Genomic DNA, 19,531 nt, shown 5'->3' with positions numbered 1-19,531 from the left:
GTGTCCAGAGAAGGCTTTAAATTGTTGAGAGCATCTTTTGGGTTTAAATGTACAGCAGTCTCACTGATTCAGCTCCTCGGTAAGCGATATAACCACGAAAAATTATATTTGTTGGGTATGCACTGAATTCTTGCTTTGTTATTTAAAATATGTTTATTTTCATTTTTTTTTCTAACAATATTCTACCAACTGAATAAAACAGTGATTTATACATTTATTTATATATTTTAATATATGTATATATATATATATATTTATATATACATTTATACAGAAACAATTAGTAGGAAATGCCAATCTCTAAGCAGGCACAGAAAACCAGTGTTGGTACATTCTTTACAAACGCATTTTTTTTTTTTTTAGAGTGTGCCCATGGGTTGGCATAAAATGATTTAGGACAGTTGCCCTGGCAGCTACCAAACTCGCAATTTTATTTGTATATAGCGCTTGTTAGCATACGTTTCATCAACGTAATCGGCTCTGGCTGAAAAAGTAAAAGAAATCTATATATTATAAAATGTTGCACGAGGACCTCGCCGAGATAAAGAGCTGAAATATAAAAGCTTTTTGTTCTCGGAGAGGTAAAACATTTTTTTTTCCAGAGTGGTCTATAGAGTTAAACTCCAAAAAGCCTGGAATGTGATCAGCACTGTTGAAACCGGGCTTTGCTGGTCTCGGGGCTTTTTTAGTAAGCCAGTAGGATGTTAGCAGCTGCTACTAGATTGTTCACAGCTGCTGATTCTGTACAAAAGGGGGAATAAAGTAAATCTATATATTGTAATCCGAGTCCTGCACGGGATAGAATTGTATGTGTCCTAATATAACTGAACGTCGCCTGGAGCACAAGAGAAGTCAGCAACTGTGCCTCCTAATGAAAGAATTAAAAAAAACCTACAAAATTCTATGTCCCCCAAACATACAGCAAAAATTAAGGCTCGGAGTACATTCAAATTGCAACCCATTCGTTTTGTAATACATAGTTAAATTGATATTTTGAAATTCCTTAATCGTGCCACTTTAAATTGTCTCCAATAATATAAATATATATATATATATATATACACATATATATACATATACTATAATACAGCAAACTCATTCCATGAGTTTGAAACTAGAGATGGTTATATATTTAACTGCACATATCGCTCCATCAATCCAGCCTGTTACTAATGCAAATGTTCGCAACATACATGATATCAGTTAATTAAGCACAAACACGCGACTTCCTGGGACCAATTCTATATGATTGAAATCTAAATGAACCAGCAGGTGGAAAAGGCAAAACCACCCAATAATTGATCAATTCCTCTATTGCACAAAAATACGTCAGTGCTGATGGAAGCTGATATATACATAAAAACTGTAATCAAGCTTTAATAAGTGAATGCAGTTTTAAGCCTGATTATAATCATTAAGGCACATGTATCGGAATAAATGTGTAAATCGCTGTAAAAAAAAAGGTGCATAATGTAATGTTGGTTTCAGACAAATCAGACCCATTAGGAACACTTAAGTTGTAAGATTCCTGGGGCAAGATCTGGCACAACTGCAGTCTGGAGCAGAGTTGTTGGGGAGGACTAATTGGGGTGAATCCTTTATGTTAACACTGAAATCAGAAAAAATAAAATAGTACTTCAATGTCAGTTTACATACAGAAAAAAATGTCAGCAAGGAGTGAAATGTGTGTGTAAAACATGTGTGTAAAACGTGTGTGTGTGGGACGTCATGTGTATAGGATTCTAGGTGTGCGAATAGTTTGCCATGCGATTGTAAAGGTAAAAAGAGTTTTGAAAGTTCTGTAAAAGCCGAAGCCCCAGAGTCTCGCAAAACACCCCTAGTTAGGAGCAAACGCACACTAAACCAGCAGGAATCCAAGGAGAGACACCATGCGTGCCTTGAATTTCAAGATTCCCATTCAGGTCATGTATTCCTCTTTACACGGTGTGATCAGTATAATGCAGGCAACATTTACATGGGGTTGGCTTTATATATATGTTGTGTGCCACGTAGAAATAAATTATATAAATTAGGTTATGTTCCTGACCTACACACACTTCTCTTTTACAACTGGCCATGCGCATAATGATTAATGAACTATAGAAAAAGCTTAAAAGGATTTCAGTAAACTTAAAAGTACAGCATACACAGCTATCCAAAGTGCAGTGCTCTGAATAACTCGGGACCGAAATGTGGAACTTACAGAGCACGGGCAGGGGTTTAAATAGAGGGGGCCATTGGCCTGTATTACTGGTGATTAAAATCATAATAATTAGATGCCAAAATGCAGCAAGTTCTGACATGATGTAATATGAGATTGGGTCTAAAAAGGAGGAATGATACAAATTGTTTATTATATGCAGCTTGCTCGTTTATGTGTAATGTTACACTCTTATTGACTGCTCAACATACTACGGATGGCATGAATTTGATTGCTATTGTTTCCTGCATTACTTTATTTGGGGTTCCAAATAAAGTAATTTTTTAGTAAGCATTTCTGAATGTGTATTAAAAAAAGTACTTAGCTTTAGGAGAGGTCACAGCTAGAAAGTGCTCCCACTGAAGTTATTGGGAGTACTTTTGTGCATTTAGGTCTTGTAAGCTCCATAAAGATCACGTGCTAGCCAGCCCTGGAGCTTGCTGGCAGCTTGCTGGGGTTGTGTGCCGCCTAGAGCATCTCCTGCAAGCTTAGAGATGGAGGGTGGGGAAAAGGCAAATGCAAAGAAAGGATTCTTGGAACTCCCTTTGTAGATTTGCAAGAGGTGGACAAAACAGTTATTTAAAAGGGACACAGTTATCATATGCATTAAAGGGCATATGATGGCTGGGGTGTCCCTGAAAAATCCTGGATTGTTGTTTTTGTTGTTATCCACCCAAGTGTGTGCCGAGTAGATACTCTGACAGCTTGGATGTTTCACCTTGGATATCTTTTAAAGAATGGCAAGCACAGGTTAAACACATGGTAGATTACAAAAAATATGTTATTACATTTAAATATATCATAATAAACATTTCTAAAAACACAATCACAAAAGGTCTGTCGGAATAACCAGTATTTAGAATGCAAACTATAATAATGTTAGAATAAAGATTAATGTTTCATAAACAGTGGTTTCTATGGGGCGAATCTAAGAAAGGGCTGCATAATATGTCACCCCCCAGCAGGTGCAGTCTAGGATAGCCTTCTAACAGAGACGATGCTCAGCCGTAGCTGGCACCATGTGGGAGCTGCCATTAAAACAGACTCAGATTTCGTATAAGCGACTGTTTGTGTGTCGTGCTGGCAGGTTGTATACGTTATGGTTCGAGTTTTATGTAAATCCCGGCATGGAAATGTAAATCTGTAGCCAAGGCCTCAACCACATTATGGTGTCGTCAGGGACAGGCAAAGTCTCTGTACAAGGACATCAGTGTCTGTGGCAACGTTTGTGAAGGTCCATAGAACATCATGAAATTGCCCACCTTTAGACCCCAGTAAATGCTTTATCTCACCCTTAACTCATAAAGGGTCAGCACCACTAAAGTTTCTCTACGACAAGGACTCACCTATGCTTTAATAGCACACAGTTATAGTGTTGCATTTTCTTGAATACCATCTCACTGCATCAACTCTTCTCAACCAATTGATCTTATGTGCAGTGCCCATTTCAGGCATTGTGCATGCACAGCTGGGGCAGTCCCAATAATCAGGACACCTATTAAGATTTGTCCTGGGCATGTGCCTGATTGTCAGGACTGACTGAGTATTTCTGAATATGCCAGAGGGTATTTTAACATCTGTTTGACTCCACAGGATGCATCTATTGTGATATACAGGTTCAGACAAATCAAATTTAAGAAGGTCTTTTAGTTTACTTTTTTTATACTAACAATACATTTTGATTGTTTTTCACTATTTCCTATGGGAACAAAACAACAAAAGTTGGCAGTTCACTTGTAAAGCAATTGGGAGGCTCAGGGAAATCATAAAAATGTAACTGAGCAGCAGTGGTGAGTAATGGCTCCTATAATTGGCCGTGCAGACCCTGTGTACCCTTTCAACCCACCACATGATTTCACGGTGAATTTATCATCCCTTGCATTGTTGTAGTAAAGGTAACAGCCATTTGTGAAGCAGTTTATACATGACAACTGAATGGCCTCCAAGTTCTATCTTCCTTTCATAGATGGACAGGTGCTAAACACACCATTATTAGTGCCGGCTCAGAAACAAAAGATTAGATAGTGCGGCACACCTTCCCCTTCCTGCCCCCAAGTGCTTCTAAATATACAGACGCACAAAAAATCCCTACACACCCACTACACAAGTCTTTAATTACAATTTGCAATTACTGCATGGGTTTGTATGCGATTGTTTTTTTAAAGGAACAGAATAGCGACATAGCCATGTGTATGCTTGATACACACAGATACAATATTTGACAGCAAAGAGTTACACAGGACTAACATGATGCAAAAACAGTTGAATATGGACAGGGGAGCTAGAACTATGGTAGACATCCATACTTAATAACACAGAAAGGCAAGTTTTGAAAATTACTTTTTGGGCCAATCTTGCAAACGTTTAATTTTCATGTAGATCAAAGAACCATAGAGCCCCACAATCTCAAGTACCTGGGAACACTCCAGTTTTGTTCCAAGGGCTCTAGGTTTGCAGCTTAAAAATGCAGTATTATGACCTATTTTTAAGTCTGTTGCTTTCTATGTAATTTAAGAGCCCCCCCCCCTCCATTCTCCACTTGCTATAGAAAAATATATTTTTGTATGACACTTTGAAGACAGACTTGGAGTTGTACCCTTTAGCTCCATTGTCCATTAGTCTGATTAGCCAGGAATGGGAGGAGTAGCGTGAACGTTAGACCAAACTGGTTTTCCAACTCTGCAACCTCTTGCCGCCAAATTCATCCATCATTCGTATGATTATAACATGTTCATTTCAGGATGTGACATGCTAATAGCTGAAATGCAGCGAGGCTACAATATTTAAACGACAATTCATTGGTGGTCTCTTTCCCCTGCGTATTTCCACATCTGCAACAACCTCTCCACCGATACTGTTGTTTTAATAATAATCCCTACTGATTTGTTCTGATTGCATGTTTATCTTGCTATTGTTTAAAACACAATACAGATTAAGATCCTAATAATCAGGGCTGGATTTATTTATAATCCATCCTAAATTATAAAGTTGTAGTAGGTTTCATTACTTAATACACATTCTTGGATTCCATGGAACTCAAAAAAATTAATTGTATAGTTCAACTAAAAACTATAATGTGTGTGTGCATCCAGTGGCCATCTTTACAGAGTCAAGAGTCCCTGCCTGTCCAGTCAATCTTTAAATATAAAGATTTGAAAAAAATTATAATTTTGTACTAATGAGAACAGTAGAAATGCAGACAATATATATCTCCAATAAAACTGCACCTGACGGTACATGCCAGTAAGTGAAACAAATTGCTCTTTTATATTACATACAGGAAGGTTGTCTACTTGATGGTCCATGCAGAGAAGCTTCCATCTTTCTGAAATCCAAGAATCTGGTGTCTCAGGTGTTACTCAGGCAGTAGCATCCAGGATTGACCCATGTTCACACAGGGTAGCATGGGCTCTGACTCTTTCATTTAGGTTCAGCAATACCATGAAAAGGCTAGGGTTCTTACGCTTTAATATTGAAAACAATAATAAAAAATATTGTTTAGACATAGCTGTTCCTTTAAATGCACCTGCAACAGTTAAAGGAAGTATGCATTGTATGCACTTGATCTTGTGTCACACGCTGTTTAGCTGTTGGGCATCTTCTGCAAAACAGAACCTATTCACCATCTACTCCCCAGCCACTTAATAGTACAATATCTACCGGGAACGACTGTAAATGCCATTATTTCTGGTTGTACAAGCATAATATTTGCTGGCTATAGCTTAACTTATGCTATCCTGCATGTGGCGTTTTCAAGTAGCTGGTACTTGAATGGTGCATGGCAGCCCATAATCACCAACGTTTCACCAGTATTCATGGATGCTGACTTTAACTAATTCAAGTTTAGAATTTTACTGGAGAGCCTGATTAGAGCCTGATTAGCACATATACGTTATCAGCCTTACATAATGTTTCATAATTATTTTTAAACTTGAATTAATAAATGTACTTTATCAACATGATCCCTGTCATCTAATGATCTAGAGGATAACCCACGTATCATTTCTCAAACATCATCACTGCTATGTTTTTTTTCTCTGTAATAGATGACTCCCAAATAGATTTATCTCCCAAACCTCTTTAAGAACAGGTCCCGCATATTATAATGGGTCAAATTTGGCTTCCCTTATAGAGAAGTGAAGTGCACCTGTATAATGCCACAGTTCATGGCATGTCAACATTCCCAAAGCAGAATCTTTATTGACTTCCAAGGGAAACTCGAGTATGCTAAGATGTCCCCTTTTCTCCAAAGAGTTCCGTGAATACTCAAAGAAATAAACCTTCTATTAAGTAACGGTGTGTCCCTGTTCAAATGTTTATTCTGCTGAAAATGGTCTCAATCAGTATCTTGGAATCCTTCCTTGGCAGAATTACCTATTGTCTGGAGAGGATGCCTTAAAACCCCTATGTTCTTTGTTATTAAGATCAACATTGACAACTTATGCTTGGTTAGAAGCCACAATGTTCTACTCTTTCTTTTCACATTAAGACTGAGCAACAGCACCACCTTAAAAAAGTTCAAATTCCTGATGTCATGTGTACAGAAGAATGTCCATTCTTTTTAAGTATAAACAGGTCACAATGTAAGATTTTACTTGCCTCCCTACTGATCCAAAGGGCCTTTGCTGAAGCTCTTGTATACCTAAAAGCTTGAATGTTCTTAAACCTTAATGCTTTTTGTGACACTTGTTGACACCGAAACATGTGTCTGAAAAGTTTTCCACTGGTTGGTACACTGGTTTTCCACTAGTTGGTACACTAATTATTAATGTTGAGAGTGTAAAAGGCTATTGTTTCAAACAACCTTTCAATTAAGGACATTCATGGAAAAAATAAACAGAGATGCATTATTAGAATCACTGGTGTCCACAGAGTAGGTTTATAGATTTGTTCAATCTGAAGGTCTGATTAACCTAACAGTAGATGTTCACTCTTTACACTGAATAAAATTGTATTTTTGTGTCATTGTATTTTGATCTTTTTTAGTGTAGTAAGCAACTAAAATTCTTCACACTATATGTCAACCTACATAAAAAAACAATGGATTTGTTTTGGTGCAAATTCCTATTACTGTGAACACAAAACATGAAACAATGTAAACGATCTTCAAAAAGTTGTGATATTTAAATATGTTGTGATTTTCGATACATGTTAACTGTCATCAGCAACTATATCAAGTCAAACTCTCCTAGGCTCTCATCACTATCTTGGAAAAGTGTCAGCAGATGAAAAGTCAAAATATTACTAATCAAATGACTAGATTTCTAAATATGTAGATCATTTGTAGAATTCAGATGCAGAACAAAGTTTCCTAGCACTGGGATTCCAAAACTCACAGGAACGGCTCGAAATGAGTCATTATAAACACGTATTGCCTGCATCTGAAAGGTGATTCCCAATGATTGTGGAAGATGCACAAGGCTACCAATGCAACAGTGCCACACCACGGAAACCGATTCATAAACATGCAAACTATGCAGAGATCGATTTGCATTTCAATGGCAATATTGCAAAAGGAGAGATCGTTTCCCACATCAGAAACAGCGCATCCACCTACCGGCCTTGCAGGGATCCATGTATTCAAACTCATCAATGTTATCCTCCAGCAAGTAATCAAAATCAGAATCATAATCCAGCTCCAGGCTCAGGCAGATCACCCACAGCAAGGTCAGCGCTACAGATGTCAGCGTGCCCAGAGTCCCCACATGGGTCCCACAGCTCATTGCTGGGAAGAAAAGTTAACTTTGCAGGAACGACGAGGCTCAGTGGTGCTTTGCTGCAGAAGATGACGGGTCTGGTGCAGCTGGATCAGGGATGGTGGGGGAGATCCAGGATGTATCGGGTCGTTGGTATGGGAACGAGGGCTTAATGCGGGGGACTTAAAGAAAAGATAGTTGTGCAAGTTCGGTGCAGCAGGCGGCGTTTATGGGGTACTTGATGGTGGGGGCGGTATTAGCCGGGGGCGCGGTCCTGGAGGCGGTGTTTGCGGTGGTCTCTCGGTGCAGTGCTCGGGGAGATGGTCTCGCTGCTGCTCCGCTTTCTGGATCACGTTTTCCCCGGGTCGCTCTTCACCGGCCTCTGACTCTCTTCACCCAATCAGGGAGGCCGGTCCCTGCAAACACTGCACATCATCCAGTGGGGAAAGGGGGTCTGATTACAGCTCGAGCAGCCCACCGAACACACACCTCGGGGGTACTGGCACAGCCAAAAGCGAGGATGTTGCTTTTATAGCATTACTTAAAAAACACAGTGCTTTTCGATGTATTCGTCTACATTATCTATAGTGAGTGTATGTATGTATGTTTGTGTATAATATATATATATATATATATATATATATAATAGATATATAAGGTTTATTAATGCCAAGAGGCTGTGCAGATGTGGACTCTGCCCCAGCATGGTGGTAAAGGAGACCCCTTCACTTGTTCTGGCAGTGCCAGTTTTCACAGACCTTTTGGGGAACTGGAGTTGGATCTCAAGGGCTATATATATATATATATATATATATATATAGAGGAAATACCTGTCGCACCTCAGGGTGCCATTTTAACCTAAGTTTCTGTGAAATGGATGCTTTATGGGTTGCCAGAAATCGCCTGGCAGGTCCTGCTGTGGACCAAATAGTGGCGCAGGCAAGAAGTCCCTGTATCGCTCCCACACTGCCACTAGTTTGATAGAAGTTCATGCCAAGTTATGTCCTCAGAGATGCGGATGAGATGAAGAACAAGAATATGTGGAAGCAGAAGCGTTCAGCAGAGAAGGTAGGGAAACATTTAGAGAGCATTAGAGAGTGAAGGAGAATGAGAGAGCGTAAGTGGACATTTTTCCCCCCAATAAGCCTATCAGTGCTATCTTAACCCCAAACAGCCTTTCTATACCGTCTCTGCCCCCAGCTTGTCAGTGTCCCCCAATATAGCTTATCTGTGCCATATTTGCTTCAAAACACTCATATATAAACACACTTAGACAAATTACACACTTACTCATACTCACGAATACACACATTTCCTCTGACACCACTCATGCTAACACAGACTCCATGTCACCACATTTACACACTCCATGCTCACACACTTACACATCCATGTTCACACACATCCGTTCCAGATTGGAAGGGCCCTTTCTAAACAATTTTTGTACTAACAGAAAATAGTGCAACATGATTTTACAAGGCACCTTCACTCTTTAATGTTCCAAATGTCATGTTTCTCGTTTATACCAGTGAGGAAGGAAAAAAAAGACAATTGGCACAAAACAGAAAAAACAATGTCTCTACTCCAAGGATCTCAAAGTGAAAATATGATCTTTAGATTGTAAACTCAATTAAACAGGACTCTCCTCATCTTTTGTTTCTTTAAGACAAAGTGTTATGTTATATAGTACTTATGTCCTGTTTACCCATTGTACAGTGCTGTGGAATATGATGGAGCTATATAAATCAATAAATAATAAGAATAATTAATACGGTAGAAGGAACAGTTGAACTTTAACCAAGTAAACTACCATATTTGCTTGATTACAAGACAACCCCCCAAAATTTTAATATTAATTTAAAATTCACATGTAAACTATTTTCATATTTAATAAAAACTACCATTGAGAAAAATGATTTGTTTGTTTTCCTTTTATTTGCCAACCTACCCCCCAGTTATGCACATCTGCCCCCAGGCTTCCCGCTCTGCCCCCCAGATATGCCTTATACCCCCCTTGCATGCCATTCTGCCTCTGTGCTATGTCTCGCTGCCCCAGAAATGCCTTATACCCCCTATATGCCACTCTGCCTCCCTGATATGCCACTCTGCCCCCCAGATATTCCCTATACCTCCCTGATATGCCTTTAACCCCCTATATGCCACTCCCCCTAGAGAAAGGCCCTTTAACCCTCTATATGCCACTCTTCCTACAGAAATGTCTTTTAAACCCCTATATGCCACTCTTCCCCCCCCCCCCCCAACATACCAATGCTTCCCCAGACTTTTCCCTGTACTTCAGACTCCCTGCTGCCCGTTAGTTCCCCTGGGACTTCTATGACTGAGCACCTGAAGTTTGTGTCACGCCGGTGCTCCCTCATATAAGCCATGGCGGAAGTGCCGGCAGCAGCGGAGGTTGCATTGCGCAGACGTTCACCGGCTGCCAGGGAGAAGGAAGCAGATGCACGCAAACAAGGGCATTTCCGCTGGGGCTTCTATGATGGAGCACCAGAAGGTCATGTCACCCCAGCGCTCTGTCATAGAAGCCCCCAGAGGAATTGCTGGCAGCAGCAGAGGTTACCAGAGAGTATCCAGGTCCCCTGCAGTGCCGTGGGTGATCTGGATCTTAGTCTTGTAGTCAGACCTCTATTTGAGATCTGATTATAAGACAACATCAAATATAAGACAAGGGATATTTTTCAGAGCATTTGTTCTGGAAAAAAAACTTGTCTTATAATCGAGCAAATACGGTATTTTAGAACTTGTGCATGTGATTGCTGGATCACAGTTTTAAATCTCAAGGACTCTATTCCCTCTACCTCTATTTCACATTATTCTTGAATAGTCAACACGACACCATATTAAAAAAATTCAAACCTAATAATGGAAGCAGTCTATAATGATGAAAATCTAGCCAAACAAGGATTATTAACATGAAAAAAAGACTACTTACCATGCACAAACACATTCAAGATCCATATATAGTATTGGACAGGAAATTCTCATCCTACATGCTAAAGAAATTCCAAGAGTGCGCCATTATGTCCCGCATTCTTATGGGACTCGGAGTCGGCAGTAAATATAGGGTTTACTTGCCGCTATAATAAAGAGCTACACTCCAGGAGTGGTAGGGTTATGATGCATGTGTAGTGACATGTAATGTGTGGTGATCCAGTGAGTATGTGTTAATGTGAGTGTGTATGTGTGTATGTTACTGGGGGGAGGGGCAATGGCCAAAGGGACACTCATCTGTACCTGTATCCTCAGACAAGGAAGTGCCAGCCCTCCCCTATCTGTTGCTCTATAAATGAGAGATTATAGTCCGGTTTTGCAACATCATAGACTGGTTATTTATGACTACTGGTTCCTTCTTCACATTGGGGATAATTAAAAGCGATCACCTTCCTATTATTCCACATCCATCATTATAGTGTCATCTCTCAGTGTTAAGCAGAAGGCTTTATTTTTTAGACCTACCAGTTAAGATATTATTCTCAACTTCCAAACATATCTAGCCAAGTAAGTAAAAGGTCATTGGACTATGTGAGCTACAGCTGGAGTTGATGAGAAACCACAGTTGCCTAACAAGCTTGGTGAACAACTCCTCTATTCTGTACTGGATAATTTTGCTTTGCATCTGGACTAAAGTAAAGAATGTATAATCTTAGAAACAGACCAATTTGGGAGCCATTACAAAGATAATGCGGATTACATACAGCATAATGCCTTAGCAGAATAATCTTTGTATGTTGAAATTTCACCTAAATATTATAGTGTGGCTGGTATTAGGTAAATTATAGTAGCAGCGCAAGAAGGACATTTATTGAAAGAAAAATGTTTGTGGAGTTACTAAATACTATTGGAAGATGAACCTGTAGGGGATTAAATTGAATTGGGCCCAGGTGATTCAAATCAATTCACACATACTTGTGTCTTGTCTCTCCACTGTGGCCAAAGTTATGGCGGTGTAGCCAGAGCTCTAGTGATTTGGGTTGGGATTGCGTGGAACCATCTAAAATTTGGCAATTCTAAAGGCTTTCACCCTCCGCAACACTGTTGCAGTCTAATATTAACCACAATACCAGGTCTTCAGACATTTTTAATTTATGATATATATGATATTTTTTTCCATTCTTACTTTCCTAGTAACAGGCTCCTAAAATTTAAGAAGCTCCAGCCAGGAAGGTCTGTGGCTCAAGCTAGATTTTGGATCAACTTCAGCTGATCAGCATCTGCCAACTAGAACACTATAGTAAAAGTGCTTAAGAACGAGTGGATCCAAATGAAGATAGACTATAATATTGCTTCAAAGTTTAAAGTATTGTCAGCTTTGAATTTAAATTTAAATTGAAGAAAATACCTTAATCCTCTATTTAAATTATACTTAGGAGTCATTAACAGCCACAGTATGGTTAGTAATATTAGGGTTTGAAGTTCAACATCACCTAGTGAGACAGAGGTTGCATATTCCTGCAGTACGGTATCTAATTCTTCTGTGCAAAAGAGTAATTGGCACTGGTGATATCCCCTCCCCGGCTCAGGCATTGTGCTGTACCAAACGCTGTTTCTGGCTGTAATCCAGCACATGCATTTCATGTTGTGTTTCCTTCAGTAGGGCTTAAGTAATGGACTGTAAAAGCACAAAGGGCCAATTGTTTGCATAGAAAACCATTCTATAGCTGCAATTCCCACAGTTGATGCTTGGTTCAAATAAGGTGATATGGCAGACATGTTCTGTATCAGGAGCTCTCCAAAAGCTGTCCTCAAGAACCACTTTAAGGGTATCCTTACTTTAACACAGGAGAATTAACTGTGGTGACAGAAACTATTTGAAGAGGAACCCAACATGATGATTTGTTTTAAATACCAGTATCATTTAAAACTGTTTTAAAAAATTGTGTTGTAATTTTGAGTTTTCACAAAATATAATGTTTGTAGCCGCTGTATAGTGGCTTCAAGTTTGTTATCTTTGGCAAATATATTATACAAACACACTAAGTTCTTATCAGGCTGTTGTGCGGTAAACAATGGAAAGCCTTAATCACTCAGGGACCTTGTGACTAAATATCGCCTATAGGGGAATGGAGTCTTTACTCAAAGTTGACACAGTTTATGTCTTTGTCCAGAGGGGCAAATTACCTCATTGGCATAAGCAGGACTTCATTAGCATTGTCATGAAGAATCAGCCCAGTTTGGTGTTTGACTTTGGAACGTAACTAAAATATTATATGACTGCCTATAATGGCAATATACAGATCTGCAAATAAATATGATTCTGCAATGAGAATGGGGCTAGCCTACCCAGATGGGGAACAATGTCCACAGGGGTCGCCATTCAAACAAAAGACCCCTGCTCATTTAATGCCTTTTCCCCATCAAGGATGGTAACACATACGCACACACTCCTATTTATTTTGTGCACTATACAATTCCTTGTTTTTTGGCGTTTTTGTCCTAGCACCCCATTTGAATAATAATAATCTTTGATCTGTACTGGATAGAACTCCGTGTTTCCCCCTAATAAACAGATCCTCTTGCTATAGCCCCTAACCACATTTCGGCAGGTTCTCGGTGGGTAACAAAGGGCTATATTACTGCTGCCGTACAGCAGTAGCCAGCAGAGCCTCCCCTGGACCCTGGAAGAGGCATAGCTAGTGACGAAGTACAGTTTATCCCTTGCAACCACATTACAAGATCTATTCAGTGCCATATTTTATTACAGTACAGCGTAACAACTACAACACAGTTTTTAAAACTCAAAGAAATGTATCCTTTAACATTGGCATTTAGTCTGAGAGACCGGGTGTTTGGTAATTCTGTTCTATTGGTCATAAAGCCTATCCAAAGACTTCTCAGGCACCATATTTTCAGGATAACCCTGACCATAATTCTTAATAACACACAGTTAAATAACGATTGTAACCTATTCACTGTCAGGTGATTCTACAATGGTCTACAATATGCACCACCTGTAATCAATGAAACTGTCATGAACGGAAAAGTCGATATGGTATGAAAAGGCTCTAATTTATAAATAAAGAACAGCAATAACCTCATAGCTGTTCCGCTGAATATCTTTGTAATTGAAGGGAAAGCATTGCTACAGTGCACAGAAACAAAGTGAACATCAGGAACCTTCGTGGGAACTTTGTTCCTATAAAGTGAAGTGATTCCTCTGAAGGGAATTTCTTATAGGAGAAGGACAATTGAAAGAGAATTGGTGGAAAGACTTAGAAGAATCATTTGCACTTCAATGATGAATCTGAAGTGGTTTTGTGGGTACACCACCTGTTCACATCAGTAGTCACCAGTCAGATTCAAATTAAGGTAGACTGGCATGTACCAAGAGTGGTGCACTTTTAGCTGGGGCAAAGAGGGGTATGGTCCAATTCCATTGGGCAAAAGATCTGGATTACAGTGCACCACTTCTGCATGGGCCAGTTGGAAAGATCACTGATCTCCCTTGTACCCAGGCATATACACTATGGAGCACTGTGAACTTATGTGATAGGGGGTGGCTGAATCAATGACCTAGGTCAGGCCTAGGGCAGCACCAAGCCAAGATACATTTCTGCCATTATGTCAAATATAAGTTCCTGCGGTCTCCACCTGGTTTGCCGAATGTTTGTCTATTACACTCTATAGAGCCAATAGAGTGTCCTTTTTAGATTGATGTGTAGCTGTGTGTTATTGTCATTGATAGATCACTCATGGTTTGATCCTGAAACTTGCAGCTAGGAGAAAAAGCACATTGTAGATCTGAAGATGCTGCCTGCAAGTAGCAGGGCATGAGCCACCAGGCAAATGAATGGCTGGAATTAACAAGTAGAAAACAAGAAATGTATCACTAAAATGAAAAGGAAGACATGTACGGTTGCTGTTAGCAACTAATTATGGGTGATTTCTACCACTATATCAAGATATTAAACGAAATGTTTTCAAGGCCAGAAATTCGCCAGCCTGGTACTCTAGTGTCTAGTACTATTTCTGGCGCCTGAATTGGGTGGGGGTTTGGAGTGCCACTGTAACTGTCTCAATAATTGGGTGCAGGAACTGTAGCGATCACTTACAGTATGTACACTCACCTCTCTTGCCTCTATTAGGACCTTCTGAGGCAGTGCTTTACGACTGACATGCTGTCATGTATGGCAATCCAACCAGTTAGTCATGTAAAGCACTAGGGCAGTGTGAGTTGAGCAATCAAATGCTTGAATTTAAAGGTTCCATTTAAATGCAAACTAAATGTTAAATTCATTTTTACAAGAAATGGATGACAAAACTGAGGACAGCAGGGAGTATTGTTGCCTGGTGTGGCATTTGGTCTATGCTTTTATAATCTAGATATCTAAACGTATATATTAAAAACTGCCGACCCAGGATGCTATAACGCACACAAGGAAAATCTGAGCTTCCCTTCTAAAGATATAAAACCATGTTTTGTTATGCCATTACAAAACCGATTTGCATTTTAATCCTTAACTACACAACACTTTGCTTAGACATGTTTTAGGTACTGGATGGTGCACATTGAGCCGTGTAACCGGGGATGTCATGTCGAGGGTGCAACCAGTACAACTCCATGACACCTAGCTTACCCAAGGGGTCACCACAGTACTTACATCGAATAGCAACGCCTTGCTTTGAAGGGAGTGATTTGAAATATGGAGAGAAAATAGGTGGATTAGCTTTTTTTAGGAGGAGGCTCCCTGGGGAACGAGGGGAGAAACATGAGAAAATCCAGGGTGGGCGTTTCAGTTTGGTAGGTCTTGACAGAGTTGTAGCTCAAACACTAAAATGTAAATATCTGATGCTAGCCTGCTAGTGTATTATCTGCCAAATATATTTCTGTCTGCTTTATTACTGAACCATTTGAATGGAATTGCCCTTGGGCTGAAAATCGCTCTGTGCAATGCCCCATGTGCCAGGCTAAAGGGAACTTCTGCTGAAGGAAGATTTTTACTGACCCTGTATATTGTATAGTTAATTCAGAGAGATATCTTCCATCTTCTTACCCATTGAATCATACACTATGCAGGGTCAGGTCAGGCCCCCTTGCTGCAAAAATCTGCCAGTGTTCTTCATAATAAATAATAGAAGGAGAGAGTTGAAATCACAACGCACAATGCTAATGCGGGTATTTATTAAAATGCCTAGGTACTAAAGAGATTTGAGGCATCTTGGTCAAGCATGCTTTACTTACTGCATTTAATTACAAATGAAAACAGAACAGATCATATGAACAGATCAGCAGTGAATGCATCAGATATCAAACGTTTAAAAACAAACAAAAAATAACGGTACAGTTAAAGGGACCAGATGACTAATGTCTGCCACTCTAGTTTTTCTAGTAAATAAAAAATGCCTACAGTATTAAGTCTTAGTGATGCTCTACGGTCATCATTATACATAATGTTACCAGTTACACAGAAATGTACGTCACTAAATGGCTTAATAGCCATAGCCGCTTGAAAAAGAAGGGGGAAAACAGTGATTAAATGAATACAAATTCTGTCACTCCAGGGCATGCTTTATTGACTCATCTTAATAGTCTTCAGGTGGTCTGAGTCAATTGGCCCTGGAATTTAACAAGGTATGCTTAAATATAGCCCAATAAAAACATTTACTATCTTTTTCTCATGCCAAGGTTAAGCTGTTTCCTGTTGTAATGTTGTTAACTACATCAATATTGAGACAACAGTAAATGTTTGAACTCTGTCTTCTATAGCAGGATCCTAGGAACATTTAAAGGGAAATTATACGTCCCGAAAAGAGTAGAGATCAATATATGCATAGCCCTTTTCCTGCCTTTTTGATGAACAGTTTTTTCTGTCAACTGATAAATTTACGGTAAGCAACCTAAATGGGCTGGCCACATACATTCCAAGTGTTTACAACTTGCATATAAAATTGTCGTATCATCTACAAGAATGTTTAAATAATATTATAGGACTGTTATAGGTGGTATAGTGGCAAGAAAAATAGTTCTTCAGAATTACCTGGTTTCTACATTAATTGTTCATAAAATGTGATTTAATAACTGGTTAAAACCCCTGGGAAACAAGTGCTTCCTTTAGCTGCCAATTCGTTTTTGCATGGGTGAAGAGTAGGGTGACCACATGTCCGGGACAGTCCCGCAATGGGACTTTAAGTCTTCCCCTAATCTGCAGTCAGTGTGGCGAATATCAAGCTGCTAGTCTGGATTACATTACATTACATTTATTTATAAAGCGCCGGCCGATTCCGCAGCGTTGTTACATTTATTAGAACAATTTATAAACACATACAATAACAAACTGGTGCAAAGAAGAGGGCCCTGCTCTTGCGAGTTTACAATCTAGTCGGTGGTTGAGGTGAGTGACACGATAGGAGAGGACTGCTTGGATGGGGATGAGTTGATCTGGTTGTGATGATGTGTTGAAGCTGTTGATTGTTCAGGTGGCTTGATTATGATGATGGTTGGGAGTACTGGTATGGAATGTTGTACGCTTCCCTGAACAGGTGGGTTTTCAGAGAGGTTTTGAAAGTCGCGTACGAGGCAGAAAGTTTGACGGAACGGGGAAGGGAATTCCACAGGAGAGGAGCGGCGCGGGTGAAATCCTGGATACGGGAGTGGGAAGAGGTAACAGTAGATTAGTACAGGTTCTCCAACAGGTAGCGAACCACTGCAGCTGAGGAGGTTTTTACAAAACGCATCCTGCTTGTGTTTTCTCAGTGGTAGGTTTCTATTTTTATTTATATATTTTCTTCCTGTATATTTTTTAACCCTTGGTGGGGCAGGTTGATTATTTTACTGTTTTGATTTATTTATATATTTGTGTATTTATATCAAAAATGTTTAGGATATTTTTTATGTATTTTATTTATTACTGTGTATTTTTTGTTGTTTCTATTGATTGTATATTTTTTTTTTGTCTGTATATGTATTCAAATTATTGTTTTTATATGTATTTAAGCGCTGTCTTTTGTAGAGTGTTACATACTTACAATCGTGTGAAAAAGAAAGTACACCCCTCTTTGAATTCTATGGTTTTACATATCAGAAAAAACAAATACTCATCTGTTTCTTAGCAGGTCTAAAAATTAGGTAAATACCGTATTTGCTTGATTATAATAAGGTGACTCTGATGATAAGACAACCCCCCAAAATTTGCATACTAATTTAGAAAAAAAAAAAAGCCTGAATATAAGACCTCTCTATAAAAAAGTTTTATTAGTAAATATTAATTTACATGTACTTTTTTCATATGTAATAAAAACTATGATTGAGAAAAATGCATTGTCTTTTTCCTTTTTATTTGCCAACGTGCCGCCCAGTTATGCACATCTGCCCCACGCCTTGATATTCTGCCCCCCCAGATATGCCTTATACACCTGTATATGCCACATACCCCCTATATGCCACTCAGTCCCAGATATGCCTTATACCCCCCTATATGCCACTCTGCCCCATATATGCCACTCTGCCCCAATATACCTTATACCCCCCTATATGCCACTCTGCCCCAATATGCCTTATACCCAATTTATATCAATTTATTTTATGCTTTAAAGAAAAAATATTACGTCTGACAACTGTGCTTCAGGGTAATCTTGCAGACAATCTAAAAATAAGCCCACAACATGTTTCTACCTAGAACTATTTAAATAACATTAGTTACCCAAGAGTCACATAGATGTAGAGCCACACAAGCTTTCAGTTTCTGCCAGTTTCTTTGCACTCTCTGACACCAATACAGAAGTGTACAGTATTTAGTACTTAGCCATATGGAGCCACGTCTTTAAACTGCAGCGGAATGAGGTATAGGAAGTTAACTTTTGTCTCCTAGTCATTCCAATCCATTTGTTTAGGGAGTGTTGCAGGTCCACTAAATTAAATAAATTTCAACATTTATAGAGGAAACCGTATTTTAAAACAAGACATATACAATCCTAAAAAAGGATAAAATACTTAACAGGTGAATAAAAACAAAAACAAATCTGTTCTACACCGCCACTATATACCCCTTTCACAAGTCCAGGATACATTTGTGTGTGTGATGTATATTTAAATGCCATGCCTGTATTAACCAAGCGAACTAGAATTTTTTTTGTTATTGCTAAACCTCCGAGATTTTAACTGTTAGGTTTTGTACGCTTGCTTGTATTTCCCCTCCAAGCTCAGATTCATTATTTCAATTCTTTATTTTGTCTGTAAAGCATTTCCAGTTCCAACAACTCTTCTGGGTCTTCATGTCCTTCTGGATATGCAGTCTCAAGGCAAAATTTACTCTGCAACTATAATCCGCTATCTTGCAAACATTACACATCTCTATGGAAATCATAAAAAAACAAACAGTATTTTCTCTAGTTTTCTACTTTAAGATTGTGTTCTTTGCCTTCTTGTGTTTCTTCAATAATTTTGTATTTATCAACATTAAAATATAGTTCCCATACTGTTGTCCATGTCTTTTATCCAAATTATTTAATTTGCTTTTTGACTTATTTTGGCCTGGAATGTCCTCTTTACTGCAGATCACAATGGCATGGTTAGTAAAGATTCTCATGCCCAATCATTAATGGTTCCTTCTGACTAAGGAATAAAGTCAATAAAAAGTAAGGAAAAATTACATTGTTGCATATATTCTTTGCAGTCACCCTC

At 39.0% G+C, this 19,531-nt stretch overlaps 1 protein-coding gene across 1 annotated transcript in view; it reads right to left on the bottom strand.

The window, feature by feature from the left end:
* Window positions 1-7,923, bottom strand: part of TLL2 (tolloid like 2) — a 67,574-nt gene extending 59,651 nt beyond the window's left edge. The window contains exon 1 of the mRNA XM_089486765.1: window positions 7,758-7,923. Coding sequence (XP_089342891.1) covers window positions 7,758-7,923 — 166 coding nt within the window. The remainder of the gene's footprint in view (window positions 1-7,757) is intronic.
* Between the last annotated feature and the right edge of the window lie 11,608 nt (window positions 7,924-19,531).

The sequence above is a fragment of the Sceloporus occidentalis genome, unplaced genomic scaffold (assembly GCF_023333645.1).
Source record: "Sceloporus occidentalis isolate IW3139 unplaced genomic scaffold, rSceOcc1.0.p SCAF_30, whole genome shotgun sequence".
NCBI classification, from domain to species: Eukaryota; Metazoa; Chordata; class Lepidosauria; order Squamata; family Phrynosomatidae; genus Sceloporus; species Sceloporus occidentalis.
The sequence above is the reverse complement of the archived record's forward strand: the minus strand, read 5'-3'. Positions and strand labels throughout refer to the sequence as shown.